Source organism: Citrus clementina, unplaced genomic scaffold (assembly GCF_000493195.1).
Source record: "Citrus clementina cultivar Clemenules unplaced genomic scaffold, Citrus_clementina_v1.0 scaffold_2, whole genome shotgun sequence".
Taxonomy (NCBI): domain Eukaryota; kingdom Viridiplantae; phylum Streptophyta; class Magnoliopsida; order Sapindales; family Rutaceae; genus Citrus; species Citrus x clementina.
The window spans coordinates 23,692,492-23,707,568 of NW_006262688.1; the positions used below are offsets into that span (position 1 = coordinate 23,692,492).

The 15,077-nt window shown below is 33.8% G+C and overlaps 3 protein-coding genes across 6 annotated transcripts; 2 read left to right on the forward strand and 1 right to left on the reverse strand.

The window, feature by feature from the left end:
* The first annotated feature begins 3,340 nt into the window (after positions 1-3,340).
* LOC18051367 (cytochrome c1) lies at positions 3,341-4,518 on the forward strand. 2 transcript variants are annotated; one of them, XM_024190189.1, is made up of 3 exons: positions 3,341-3,457; positions 3,553-3,597; positions 3,634-4,518. In XM_024190189.1, the coding sequence occupies exons 1-3, from the start codon at positions 3,443-3,445 to the stop codon at positions 4,111-4,113; spliced, it is 540 nt and encodes a 179-aa protein (XP_024045957.1). In that variant the 5' UTR covers positions 3,341-3,442; the 3' UTR covers positions 4,114-4,518. The 2 variants fall into 2 exon arrangements, with proteins under 2 accessions (XP_024045957.1, XP_006447713.1); XM_006447650.2 differs by having other exon boundaries at positions 3,342-3,457; positions 3,553-4,518.
* Positions 4,519-7,129: 2,611 nt separating this feature from the next.
* LOC18051368 lies at positions 7,130-8,577 on the forward strand. 2 transcript variants are annotated; one of them, XM_006447651.2, is made up of 4 exons: positions 7,130-7,368; positions 7,473-7,554; positions 7,779-7,937; positions 8,083-8,577. In XM_006447651.2, the coding sequence occupies exons 1-4, from the start codon at positions 7,177-7,179 to the stop codon at positions 8,151-8,153; spliced, it is 504 nt and encodes a 167-aa protein (XP_006447714.1). In that variant the 5' UTR covers positions 7,130-7,176; the 3' UTR covers positions 8,154-8,577. The 2 variants fall into 2 exon arrangements, with proteins under 2 accessions (XP_006447714.1, XP_024045958.1); XM_024190190.1 differs by having other exon boundaries at positions 7,779-8,121.
* A 322-nt stretch (positions 8,578-8,899) lies between these two features.
* LOC18051369 (F-box protein At3g07870) lies at positions 8,900-11,576 on the reverse strand. Of its 2 annotated transcripts, none has more exons than XM_024190187.1 (2): positions 9,977-11,576; positions 8,900-9,416 (listed from the first exon to the last, which is right to left on the reverse strand). In XM_024190187.1, exon 1 carries the CDS (start codon positions 11,221-11,223, stop codon positions 9,991-9,993), a length of 1,233 nt encoding a protein of 410 aa, XP_024045955.1. In that variant the 5' UTR covers positions 11,224-11,576; the 3' UTR covers positions 8,900-9,416; positions 9,977-9,990. The 2 variants fall into 2 exon arrangements, with proteins under 2 accessions (XP_024045955.1, XP_006447715.1); XM_006447652.2 differs by having other exon boundaries at positions 9,950-11,575.
* Between the last annotated feature and the right edge of the window lie 3,501 nt (positions 11,577-15,077).

Sequence of the window (15,077 nt, forward strand, 5' to 3'; positions counted from 1 at the left end):
ATTAGACGGGGTCACATGAGATGAAATGCGGGGCCGAATAATAACACTCCATGAGTAAATGAGCACGTATGCACGACCTCGTTTCTTTATCGGGCTTGTAATAATTTGGGCTAAACCCAGCTTTCCATAGCCACAAAATCCCATGAAGCTCAAAACAAATAAGGGTGGTTATGTTACAAGATGCCTGTTTGCTCATAAGAGTCGCTTGAAATTTAAATCCACACGAGGAGCTCTCCAAGCTACCCAAATATCATCAATAATCATTCAAATCATTGAAAAAATATGGAAAGTGCCAAGAGAGATCAGACGATAAGCCATTGACGTTACCACGAATCGTATAATCCCTCCACTCTGTCAAAACAGCAATCATGATGCGTCAAGTGAGCCCCCTTCCTCCTTTTTACATCCAATTAGCCAATCAAATCCAAAACTCAATTACGTGGTCGGTGATCTACTTGCCCACGTGACACTGCTTTAATGGTAAAAATTAATTATGGGTCCTACAATTGTAGGCCCCTCCACCGCCCGCCCTATTGTCTTTTGGCCTTTTCGGGATCTGCCTAAACATAGAAGCCAGGTTCGTGGCCTTTTTATTTTACCTCTGCCTCGTGTCCCAAAAATCAAAGATGAATTGAGAATTTGAATTTGAGTAGAACGACACGTCGGACGTCATCCGATATCTTAGACGCCGCAAATACCACAAACCTCGAGGCATTATCGAGTGTTTGCTACCGTACGAAGTCTTCAGTTTAGAGTTGTGCTTTACAGCCCTAGGGATTCATGATTGTTCAAAAGCGCAGTAACGTGACGGGTTGCATATTTGTTGGCAATGAATACTAATATATTTTTCTGTCTAATTTATGGTAACTTCAAGCTAAAAAAATCTGATTTTTTTTTTTAAGGAAAGATTCAACGCTAATATTGAAGAATTTTTCAATAATAACAACAACAACAACAATGTCTATAAAATTTTGATAACAAAGTGCGCACACGAAGGTCTAACATTTCTTGTTTTTACTGCAAAAAAACCAAACAAGCCAATTTATTATTTCATATTTGTTGAATTGGACATAATAAAAATATTTAAGATAAATTAGACAGGTTTAAATTATAATGATAGTTGGAATTGTATGTTGGAAAACAAGTCTTGTGTGTGAAGTCATGTTTCTCTCTCTCTCTCTCTCTCTCTCTTTCTTGGCCTAAAAAGATATATGCACAAACCTATTAATTTAAACTCCGCGTGTGTGTATGTATATATAATAATTATTAGGTATGAATGTTCGTATTTTTTTTAATGCGAACACATTATTAAATCATGTTGTTTAAAAGAAATTAATTTTTGAATAAACTATAAAATCATACGGTTTTAGAGAGTTAAAAATTAAGATTGCATTTGTTTTTTTATCTGAAATTTGAATAGGTCTGAATTTTACTGAAGTCTGAATAGGTATGAATGAAAATACCTGAATGATATGTTTGTTTTCTCTTTTTTTACGTCTGAAGAGAAAGATTTAAAAACTAGTAGTTTGACATAAATATCCTTTTATTGGTGCATATATTTGTTTTTCACAATTTATAATTTCCATATGTTGATTAGTTTAGTAGTATTAAATAAAAAATACTATCATTGTTGATCTTAATTTAATTTTGTAATAAAAGATGTAATTATAACATCAAATGTTATTATAAAGTCAACATTGTTGATTTTATTTTTGATTAATCACAATTGACATAATTTGATTTGTTCAATATTTCAGTTTAGTTAATGTTATCGTGTGAATAAAAATTTAAAGTAATTAAAAAAATCAAGAATAATACAAAAATATTAGGCTTATAGATAATATGGGAAATATATAATTGTTAAGGGTATTTTTGAGATTTGAAATTAAAATTTTCCATTTAGACTTCAGACTTCAGATAAAAGTATATTTTTTCTATTCAGATAAAATTATCTGATAATAAGTGATAAATTAAAAAAACAAACAACTTAAAATAAATAAATGTATAAAAAAAATTAAATTCAAACTTCAGACTAAAAAACAAACAACACCTAACTCTCTTAAATCCTACGATTTAAAAATATATCTACATAAAAAAAATAATAAAGACGCATGTTGCCTGCACTAGAAAATGACTAATATATATTTACAATTATTTATTTCATCAATTTTGTGTACGTGCATATACCCTTAAATAATTAACATGCCTAATGATTCATTGCATTTGCCTACACAGTAACATCAACGTTCGAATGTCCCCTACAAAATGGATTGGAAAGGTAGAAAGACACTTGATCAAGATGATCTTACAGCTCAGCCGTCGATGTCGATGATGATGAAACAGAGTGGGTCCTGAGTCAGCATGGTCAACATCTGTTCCCTTGGTGTACCCACTGGGTCCACATTCTTTCATACCTGATTCGCTGGAACAGGGGGCGAAGAAGTCATGGAGCATGCTTGCCACGTCAGAATTTTATTCGTTTCTTCCACGTAAATTAATCCTATTGGTCCCGTGGGGACCCACCGGCTGACGCCGCCCCATGCTCTTTACGGTTGAGGCCCGTTTGCTGATTTGGTTGGCTGATGTGGATAGCCTATTTTTCTTTTGGTCCCGCTTCCGAAATAAGAGTGTAACCAAAATGTGATAAATCAAATTATAAATTGATGGGTTGATAAGTTTTGGAAATTATTTAAAACGTCTGCTTTTCAATATGAAATTGCCATGGCTTCATTACGATATTACCTAGTTTAAATCCACATTTTCAATTGTGCAACTGTTATTTTTAGAGAATAGTTACCAGTATATTAATCAATGTAAATTCTTGAAAAAAGAACATTCCAAATTAGTTTAATATATATATTGCATACAGCACTGCTGGTCCGTGGCTTCATGTGACTGTCAGAAATATCATTCACAGTGAGATTAAATTATTGAGGGTTTGCCACAGTTAAAAGTAATAGATATTCGATCAAGAACGTGAGGTGAATGATTGTCAAGGACGCCTAAACAGCCGACTGTACAGAGCACACACTACAAAGGAAGATGATAGCTCAGCGGAAAATTTGCGACCATTGTTTGGCAATTGGCATTCCCCAATCAAACTCGAAAGGGTACAAACTATTATGTATTAAAAATAGCAAAACCCCATCTCAGAAACTTTCTTCTCGCATAATTACCAAACATGCTCGCTCATGCCCTTGGAAGTCAGTGTGGTGAGGTGTCAAATCCCAAGATTCTTCAATCAAGGACCCCACTCAGCCACCCCCCTCCTCCTTTTCTCTCATCAACTTGAGGCTCCTTTTCACTAGTCACTACTATATAAAGCAGCCTCATCACTCACACTCTGATCATCTCAAACACTCAAGCGCATTGTCAATTTCTTTGCTTTCTTATATTTATATACTTGTTTTCTTTGTAGTTTTCTAGCTGTTGAAATTGCAATATGGCCACAGTTGAGGTGAAACTCAACTTCTAGTAATCAAGTTCTTATGCATGCATATTGGCGTTATGGTAATAATAGGCGAATTAATTAATTTGATTGTTCGTATGCAGGTTGTGTCAGCAAAGACTGCTCTTTCCGAGGAGATCAAAGCTGAGGAGCCAGTCAAGGCTGAAGAAACTAAAACAGCTGAGGAGCCAGTCAAGGCTGAAGAAACTAAAACAGCTGATGAACCAGTCAAGACTGAAGAAACTAAAACAGAGGAGGTAGTTGCTTCAGCTTCTGCAGCACCTGTGGCACCAGAACCCGTTGCTGAAGAGCCACCAGCAGCAAAGGAAGCAGAAGCTGTTGCTGTAACTGAAGAAGCAGCGGTGGTTACTCCAGAAGCTGAAGCCCCAGCTGAAGTTGAGACAAAGGAGGTGGTAGCCGAAGATCAGCCAGCAGCAGCGGAGAAGACTACCGCAGAGAAAACTGAAGAAGTGGAAACTACTCCAACGGAGACACCAGAGCCAGCTGCTGAGAAAGAGGCCAAGGAAGAAGAGAAGAAGCCAGAGGCAGAAGTTGAAGCTGCAAAGGAGGAAGTGAAAGATGAAGAGAAACCTGCAGTTGAGAAGCCAGCTGAAGCTGAGAAGAAAGCTGACACTGATGAAGCCCCAGCTGAGAAGACTGAGTAATAATATTGTAAGAACTAATGATGGCCAATTTGCACGTCCAAGTTAATTTAGTTCAGTGGTTTCAAATATTTTAGTATTCGGTAACAATAAGGGATTTTGTTTGAGTCTTGGTATCTGCAAACGACCCCACTTTTGGATCTACCATTAATTGCAACTCCACATAGCTGATCATCATGACATCCATGATCAGTGAATTGATTCAAAGAAAAAGCATGGTCTGAGCTTAATGGTGAAATTTCGGTACGTGCTATGAGGAATTGGGTTGTTGGTGCCAAGTGGTGGGTTCTTGAAATTTGTGTATTATGTACTGTTTGCTTGTATGTTATAAATAGAAGCTCAAGTATGTTGTTGGCTACTTGGCTTGGTGAATCAGTAATAATAATATATATCAGTTGTTTTGCTTAATAATAAAATTATATATATGTAGTGTGTCATAACATATATTTTGTTCCAAAATGGTGTTATATGATCGTGATGATCGATGCCAATTAACAAAATATGGCTGTATAACCAAGGGTTGGTCTTTCAAGCTAATATTGGAAAATAGTTTAGTATTAATTAATTAGTTTGTCTTTTTTATCCGAGCAAAAAAACAATAAGGATGATGGGTCGTACTTATTGATCGATATTTGTGAAGAACATAAGCACTAATGGAAACACTTTTTTATATATATTTTCTATAATGTTTTTGCCCCTTCTGTTTTAAGAATTTCATTCTGTTAGTCTTTAAGCTATGATGAATGCAGTGAGACTGTTAGTGCGTTTGGACCAGCTGCGGTACCACCGCGCAGCTGCTCTCCGTACCATATTCTTAGGGAATATTTTCTAAAATATAGGGTGGAAACTCGCTGCGCTGCTATAGCGCAGTTGTCCCAAACACTCTCCTATGCCATCGAGAGTGCAAGTTGCAGTGACTCCAATATATATACACACACACACACTTATAGGTTAATAAATTAACACAAGAAATCCAATTTAACTCCACCAATCTGGTGATTCAACTCCAACAATCTCATTCTTATCTAATAGTTTACGTATATGATTAACTATGTATAATCAAAAACCAAGATGCCTGAAAAATGAACTCAAATAAGCGGTATCTTAAGAGATGATGAGGGTTAATATTGTAAAAGTTAAATGTCGTTTTATACAGCTGGATTTAAAGGATCAGGATTCTCTCCTGATCTAATCTTCTTTTGACTTTTTTATATATTTTGTGCAACTTGTATATTAGTGCTACTACTACTGTACTAGTGTATGATTAAAATTTAATTATTTTTATTTTTTCATTTATGAACCTTTGGTCAATTCATAAAATTTGCTCAGAAAAAAATCATATTAAGAGAGAGTTTTAGTTCGAATTTAAATTACATCACCCGATGTTGGTGAAATTGCACTTTTGATCTGAGTGAGAATGATGGTACAGTCTAATTTTTTTTTAATGCCTCGAATATTTTAACAAATATTATTTGAACAAAATAAAAAAATGGTGGAAAGGACAAGGACCTTATATATATATATATATAATCGATTTCTTTATACATTACACATGTTATTCACTTTATAATGGCCAGAGATTGAATCTCTCATCAGTTTTGTGCTTCACATGATACGAGAAATAGTGCTGAATTAAATTTCATAAAAAGCAATTTAAATTACTTGGTTAACTTTTAAAAAATTTTAATGGTTACACACAGTTCGATTGAACCAAGACGGCCTATTAGGCACATAAAACTTGATATTTATCATTATACATTCGCTGGTTTTAAAAAGGACGATAGCCGGAAAGCAGAGACGGTCTCTGCTTAGGTGCTTTTGGTTATTTACTTCTTGTGCCTGTGGAGGGTGAGAGTGAAGACGTTAACAGGGAGGGAAAGAGGCCTAGATACTACAATGCTGAGAAAATGTGGGGGATTTGCTATATATGTCATCGAATTTCATTATTGATTATTGATCCAATACACCATATTTTATATCAAAATACAAAGAGTGTAAATCAAAGCTTTAAATGCCACTACAATAGAATTCAAATCAAAGAGTATTACAAAGAATGTATATCAAAGTTTTAAATGCTACTGCAATAAGATTCAATCACGACTATTTTTAGAGATAGCGAAGGTCAAATTTATTTTTTTAAAATAAAATAAATTTTATATTACAATGGTATACTTTGATTAAATTACTATTAAATACATGAGATTTATTAATATTTATAATCTAAATAAAATTAGTCTCTCATTCAAATTGAAACTTTAGAATTTAAAGGCTAGTTCTTTTTGATAAATAGTTCTTTGGAATCTACCAAAATTAAAAAACTAAAGTATCAATTGATTTTTTTCCTGCAAAGGCCAAGTTTGTCAACAGTAGAAAATAGTTTATGGTTGGCAAGGAAGATGGAGAAAAAGGAGTCGGTTCTAGTTAATGTGGAAGAACATTACAAGCAAGTTTAAATTGAAAATTAGAGATTTATAATAAATTAAAGAATAATTTAGGAAACATCTGAGTAAAATGTGAAAATACTATTTTCGTATTGAATGTAAGGATTAAATAGATTTAATAAGTAATTTGATGAGTTCAAATAGTTTCACTCTTGAATTAATTTACATTTAGTATCCTCCAATATCTTAACATTATTGGCATAAAAAAATACGAACAACTTATTAGTGAAGGTAAAATAAAATAAAATAAAAATTGGCAAAGGAGGGTCGGAATACAAATATTTTTTTTATGTTTTCATCGATTTATTTCATACATTACACATGTTAGAGATATTTTACGATGGGCACATTGTGAGCGATTGAACTTCTCATTTTGTGCTTCATGAAAGAAATATTCATGACATGAGTAGTAAGTTAAATAAATTTCATAAAAAGAAATTTAAATTATTTGGGTTAATTTATAACAAATTTTAATGGGTTACACAGTTTAGTATGAGTGGACCAAGAGGGGCTATAAGGCCCATTCAAACGAATACTCGCTGCGCTGATCATAATTTTATCGCTACAGTATCCTTTCCGGTATTTAACTACTTTTTAACGGTTCTGTTTTGAACGAAAAGCACAAATGGCTTCTGTATTTGCAAATTCGGCAGCAGCAACAAGAGGCAGAGATGAAGTGTACGTGGCAGCAGTGCCATTAAGAGCCACAAAAGGACCTGCCCAGTTGCTTATGTCTTCAGCCTACACCCTCAATGTATGGGATTTGCAGCACTTCATGGTCGTCATCAAACCCTTTTCTCCTCCTACCCACTCCCAGGTCACTTCAATTTAATTATTTTATATATATTTTTTAAATTGATCGTTTTGTTAAATTAAGTAATTAACCATTTATTAATCACTGTAAATGTTAGCTTTTTGCAGGTCTTTGTTTGTGATTTTCAACCGAAAGATCCTGAAAATATTTATACGGCCCTTGAAGTTCTATCTGGTAGATCAGTACCCGGTAAGAACACAGAAGTTCCAACATATTAACCCTCAATTATGAATCATCTTTAGCTATCTTATGTAGAATGTCTTTTCGTGTGTGACTTTAAAGGAACGGAAACCGTATTGTTTGTCTGGGATTGGCTTTTTGAATTGGGCATCCGATGTTTCATTGATTGATATTATGGGTTATTTTCTCTTAATCGTTACACGTTAGGCACCTAAACCTTGGAACTTCTTTAGGTTCCGTGCTGGTGAGGAAATTGACAAAACTGCCAAGAAATAAATGTTGGTTCGTTGGATCTTCCAAATTGGACGCGGTTGATGTTGCAATCAACTTCAATAAGAGCTGGGAAACTCATTTGAGGATCGGCCAACATGATTGTCGGGACTACACTAATGGTAATAGGCTCTCTATGTTCCTTCAAATACACTCAACTTACACGTACATACATTCGCACATCCATCCACACACCGTTTTTAAACATTTGCAATAAATTTGAGAGTCGCTTGGGAGTGAATAATTCATCTATATTTTGTTCGGAAGGATTGGTTGAGCGTCTCACCGGAAGAAAGCTTGTGTTAGAGCACCTAAGAAGTGTTGCTGGCCAGAGTTAAAGCCATCTATTCAATGTTCTCATTGTGACCATAAGTATCTCTTTTGTTATTTTTATTAGCAAATATATGAATGAGCAACATTCTTTACATAAATCAGTAAAAGAATACTTTGTATCCGTATGTTGTACAAGCAATTTGACCTTACACGTCCAAGCTACCTGGCTTGTTAATTTTCAACGTATTGTTGTGTTCTTTAACGAGCATTATGCTCTATTTCCGTGCTCCAGAAAATCATATATCTTCATTCATACCATGTAACTTTGTTCTTTCACAATGAACAATTGAATCCTTAAAAGAGTAGGCGGTTTGTGTGATTTAATCACCCCCAAATAATAAGTATACGCAGAGCAAGAGCTCTTGAAGTCTACTCACAAAAAAACTATGGAGAAATTTGTATGAGCGTTGAAATAAAAGAAAATAGTGATGCCTGCTTGATCTGTGTTCTGGCTTAAGTGTTTTGCTTTCTTTGTGACAAGCCTTGTAAACCGAAACAGTACTTTAAGTCAAAACTCAAAAGTCTTGCTTTGATTCTTCACTCTTTGTTTACACACACACACGCAACCATACCATCCCATAAGCGAGATGCAAGGTATTGCACACAAGATTTTAGTCTTTAGACTTTGGAAAAAAGCATGGTAGGTTAAACATTCATGCTTGCAGAGAGATAAAGGGGGACTGGGATAAGTCATGATGAGATGCTGAATGAAAGATGTTCGATTGTTTCTTTTTTATCAGTCGATTTAATAAAGATGAAAGTTCTGCAACGTGTGAAGCTCTCTAGTTGAGAACTTTACTAGGGTTAGATTAGCAACAGGAAAATGGGGATAAAAGAGTGGGAAAGCATCTGTTCTTGACGAGCCGTTATTTCTTGAAGTAAGAAACATAGTGGCAGTAGGCAATCATCGTATACAGTGCAAGCTCAATATTAAAATGACGGTTTTTTTGTTCAGTTTGCAACTCTTTCAAGAGAACAAGATTAAATAAATCGGCCTCTAGGCATAGAGTCTCTTTTGGTGGCTGACTTTTAAGAAAACTTCCACAATCGTTTGGTGGGAAAGCATGATGAGCGGCTCTTTTGGACTTTGCCTTCAGTTTTATTTATGGAGCCGGCTAAAGTTACGTTTAACGTAACTTAGCCAAAGCCTTTATATAATATTAGTCCTTGCGGTGGCAGTTTTGCAGCCCAAGAGAGACCTCTAGAACTGGGGGCGGATAATCTTAGGTCCCTGTAGCTTCAGGATGAAAAGGTATCAGCAGTGGCACCTAGAAGCAAGTAATAGAAATAGAATTAGAAATTGTAGTACATGACTTCATAATTTCAGCTAGACATAGGCAATGAATCATTGGCGACTGGTAGAGATCTTCAAAAAACAATACTGATCAAGAAATCCATCAATCGAGTTAGTGACCAACTCATTTCATCTTCAAAAAGCAATTTATGAGGACACAGTGAGTCGTTTAGAAACTAGTTCAGAGTGCAGTAACCTGAAGAAGTCCATAATAGAATTAGGATGTGATCTCATGCCAAGGTATACTTTTGAAATGAAGATTACAAATTGCTTCACTAGGACAGTAAGTTTATACAGAAATTTTACACAGAAGTAAGGCATTATTTCATTTCCACTAATCTTTAATTTGTCTCTTTACATAGCCAGATACTTCAAAAAAAATTTGCAAACACTAACAGCATGTGTGTAACATTAACAATAAGGCTTCATAGCAAGTCATAACTTGTTATAAGACAATACAAAAGAAATTTTGTAACATAATTTTATTTCAGTAGGGTATAAACTCACAGGAAGAGAAGCAGCGCTTGTGAATACCTTTCTTCTGCAGTTTACAAATCATGTGGTGTATCAATCCAATTGAAACTTCCCTGATGTACAATCGTTTGAAACCAATTTGGTGTCCCCTTAAATACAAACTCGTTAAATGTTCTGCACTTCGGATCATAAGAAACCAGAACTCTGCTCTTGTACTCCAACAAGATCTCACCTTTCTCCAGAATGCATACAACTCGAACAACTCTTCCATTCAAAGAATTCTTCCAGATCTTCAAAGGTCTGTCCAGACTTTGTTTTAGTCCCTTAGGGATATAGGCTCCAATGTTTAATTCCTTAGCCCAAGATTCCTTCACATTATAATCTTTCATAACCCAAATCTCCAGTTTCCCATAATTGCCATAAACTGCTACAGAAAGACAACCACTTAGAACTGTCAGATGATAGTTACACCTATTCAGACCACCACAATCAGGTTTAGGGACCTCGCGGAATTGCTCATCTGCTATGTCAAACGACACGATTCCACGAACAGGACTATATCTCCGAGGTCTCGTCACCCAATGAAGCCTCCCCTTCACCAATGCCTCCGATGGCCTCCGGACAAACTGGTATGCTAATTTCCCCTTACTCCTCCAGGCAGGGCTTCCTACAGTATAGACTTGAACATCTGATCTGGGATAAATGACCCTACGGGTACGTTGGAAACTACTATTACTACAAGATTTCCTATAATAAACTATCTTAATCACCTTGTACTCTTTACTAACAGGATGGAATCCAAATCCAAATACAACTTCTTGATCAGGATACTGCATAGATTTGGGCAGCTCAATATAATCTCTAGTAAAAGGATTATATATGCAGATTGCATCATTAAATAATGAATCAGACAGGCAAAGCAAACCGTTACATGAACCTACAGCATCAAACTCGGGCATCTTAGCTTGGAAAGGCATGTTAAATTTCCTTACCTTGTCTTGGTTATCTGAAAAATCAATAAAGCAGAGCTGGTTTCTGATGGGAAAGTCACAGTGAAGGATGAGGCACGGATTCTTTTCAGCTTTGCTTGTACTTGTAGTATTATGCAGATTAGCAAGAAGAGGGTCTTGCGCCAAGGCTCTCCAAGCTCTGCACACAAACTTGAACTGTACCAAAGATGTGATCGGGAGCCTCAGCAATATATGGAGCACGATCTCTCGAGGTAGAGTTTCCATCCCGGTTGCTTGTTGATGATCATCTTCAAGCTTGCTTCTTTTGTTCACCTTTTGCTTAACATCCAACTCCATGGCTTGGGCCTGGTAGCTTTGGTAGCTCGTTAAATGAATAAATTGAGTTAAAAGCAAAGGGGTTAGGTGATGAAAAATTAAAAGGGGTTGAAGATAAACATGTAGACTTTGATGAGATCAAAATAAAATTATAATAATAATAAATAAAAAAAGAGGAGAGAGACGAAAAGAACAAGAAGAATCCACCTTTGAATAATTCTCTTGAAAATAAGAAAAAAAAAAAGATGTTTAGTTTTGGTTTCTTTCTTGATGGACCTAACAATCAGCACCGTTCATAATGTGAGTGCATAAACCGCAAAATTTTTATGAAATGAATCCAATTCCATGTTAAATGGATGGCTGTCCCTACTGATAGTGACTAGGCAGCATTGAAAGTATTTTTTAGCAACAAAAGATTGATCAATAATGCTGTAAATATATATAATGAAAATTTTCAAAAGGTTGAAGCTTTGTTATTATTATTATTATTATTTTCTCTCCTTTTCTTTTCTTTTCTTTTCTTTGAGTTGCGTCCACAGTGCACCCAGTGCAGCATTTTCCAAACTCCGTTAATAATCACGGGGTTGAAAGTTTCTGTACAAAAGGGGGGCCCATGACGTTATAAAAAAGTCTAAAAGCTAAACAAAATAAAAAAGTCTGGTAGCCCGGTGATACTTACAAAGAGAAGAAGAAACCAAACACTAAGCAAAATGACAGAGGGACTGATGCCTCCTTCTGGCTACCTGCCAATTGAAAATTGAAACTCAGCCCGAAAGTTCCTGATGATTTTCTGCGTTTGATGCATCACCTAGCGCCTTGCAAGTTGGCCAGATTAAAAATATTTTTATTTTTTTTTTGCTTAAAATAAGTGGTGGGTACGAGACAAATCTCACCGAGAGCAACGTATGATTTGTTTTGTTTTTTTTTTCTTTCTTTCTTTTTGAGAATCCTTTAATTTCAAATATCACAAACAGTTTTTTCAAAAAAAGCTCCGGATAGTTAAAAATGGAATTTCACTGTAGGCTAGCTCCACGTCCGCCGGCTGCTGGCCTACAGTCATCTACCAGGAAAACCCAGTAACAGCTCCGGTGTGTTAAATCATGTCAATGACTACCAATACGTGGAAGTGATAAAAGAAGAGAGGTAAAAATTTAACACTGTCAAAATATATGGGAAAAAATTTATTGACAGTTAAACCAATGGGAACTAAAAGATTGAAAAATAAAGATATTGGGTTCGAAGTCTTAAAAAAAGAAGAAGGGATATCACTGAGTAAAGTATCACAAACTAAAACTATCAGCAGCGTTTCATAAATATATCTATTTTATAAGTTTAAATTATAAATAAAAATAAAACTGTTTGTGGGTTGAGAGTCCGAACTGACCCAACTCGACGCTTATGTAATTCCATTCTAATGGTTCGCTTGCTTTCTAGATAAAAGAATCAGAATCTAGAATGAGAATAACCGAAGATGGTTACTTGTTAAAATAGTAATATGAATGAGAATAAAATATGTGGGACTTATATATTTTTGGAATTGAGAAATGAGAACTTAATTTCCATCCCCGTATGAATCAAATTCTCATTTCTTAAACTACTCATTTTATCCTATCTAAATTCCATAATTTCATTTTTGCCCTCAATTAAAATACTACTATGTCATTATTATTCTTATTATTCTTATTTTTTAATTGTTGTTAATAATAAGAATAATAATTATTATTAATTATTTTGAATAATAATAATAATTACTATTATTATAATAAATATTGCAATAATCAACTAAGATCATTTAGTAACTTATAACAATTCATTTCAATTTCAAAACAAAATAAACACATCAACAGTAAACTAATTCTAATTCTTACATTTGAGATAAACAATTTATTCTGATTCTCATTTCCCATTAAGATTCCAACTCATTCCAATTACAAATTAATAAATATACGATAAATGTTCGTGTCTTATTTGTATTTTTTAACACAAAAGAGCATTTGCACGGAAGAAATACCGTGTATTTTCAAATGATGTTATGCATAAATAAAGTTGAAACGTTAAATTTGTATCTTAATAATATAACATATTTATAATAAATAATCACGTATTCATTAATGATTTATCTTATCATTTTGCTGTCACACGATGATTTAATCGACGATTACGTATTTATTACATGAATTAGATTATTATAATGAGAGATTATTGTTTAAGTGCGGCAGTAATAATGTATTTTGCTGTTGTGATTAAAAAAAAAAAACCATCATCATGATGTCATCTCCTGCCGGTATATAATCACGATCTAACTAGCAGATGCACGTTTTTTAAATGATTTTTTTAGAGTGGGTGAGTCGCTAGTCTAAATTTTCAATGGTGCGAATAGTCCACGTGCTTGCAGATAACTCGCAGTAGCGGCTCTTCCGAATTAAAAAAAATTGACATAATTGTAAGCAAATTGTTAAATACGTTTTGGTAAATTGAAATAATAAATCAGTTTAATTTGTATTATTCGATTTTTTAAAAAAAAATTATTTCTGTCCTAATAAATTGACAATTCAATATAATAAATTAGAGACTTCCAGAGGAAACTCTTTTAGCCAAATAGTAAACGACTGATTTGACAAATCTAACTTGAAAATTTTGTGAAAATTTTGTTCTTTGGGTTTCAAATTAAGTCAAGCACAAAATAATGAGAACTTAATCCACATTAAGAAAAATTAACTTTTAGATATTTTGTTCAAATTCCAAACTAAACAGCATAGATTTCCTAAATAATTTCAATTTTTGTTAATTTTGTCACTTTTTTTTAATTGTTATGGTTACGTTTATTATAATACTAATATAGTTTGAAATCATACATTTATATGCTAAGAAATATTCTCACACTTATCTTATCTCACTAATATTCGAGAAAATATTAATCTCGATAGAGAACTTTTGTTGAATCCCTTAAGGTAGCGTTTACTTTTTGGATTGGATTGGGAATTCTGGGGAGTGGGAATCCTAGGATTGGGAGTGTGGAGTGGGAGTGTGAGTAGGTTGTTTACTTACACTGGAATGGAAGCATGGAATGGAGATCAGAATCCAATTTATGTGTTTACTTTGTCTTGGATTGAAAGTAAATAGTTTCAAATTACAATTTTATCCTTATTTAAAGAATTATAGTTTTTAATTACAAAACTAATAAAAAATATATTTAATGAATAATATTTATTTTATTATATTTGTAAATTTATTATAATTATTAATATTCTTAATTATGAACAATAAATTATTAATTGTAATTTTAATATAAACACATATGGTAAAAGATTATGAAAAGTTGAATATAAATAAACTCAAAACTGGATCTAAATCCAATAACAAGATTCAAACTAGTGCCCTCAATTTTGGAGTGAGCAATTGCCATTGGCCAATGCCGGCTTAGTGGAGTTAATTTGGTCATGTCTTACTGGTTTGATAAAGAAATGTATAAGTTATTCACTAATTTCATACATGACATCTTTTTGTTTTTTATCAATCATTCTACAAATGTCAGCAATTCAAGGAAAATCAAAATCACATACAAGAATGGTCGCAAATATTTAAGGTAAATGAAGGTCATGAGGGCCGATAAATTGAAGCTGAACAGCTAGTTCTCAGCCTATTTGATTCTTTATAATATTAAAAAAAATGAAAATTTACACTTGTCCACTTATTTATTTTGTCTTTTTCAAAAATACACAAACACTTTTTTTTTTTAGCGCGCCACCTGAAGTTTACTTTTTGTTGCATTCGTCCACTTCCGTCTAATTTCCGTTAGTGAATTTAACGGAATGTTAACGAAATGACCTTTTTACCCCTCAAAATTACAATTAACCCAAAATAAATGGAAGTGG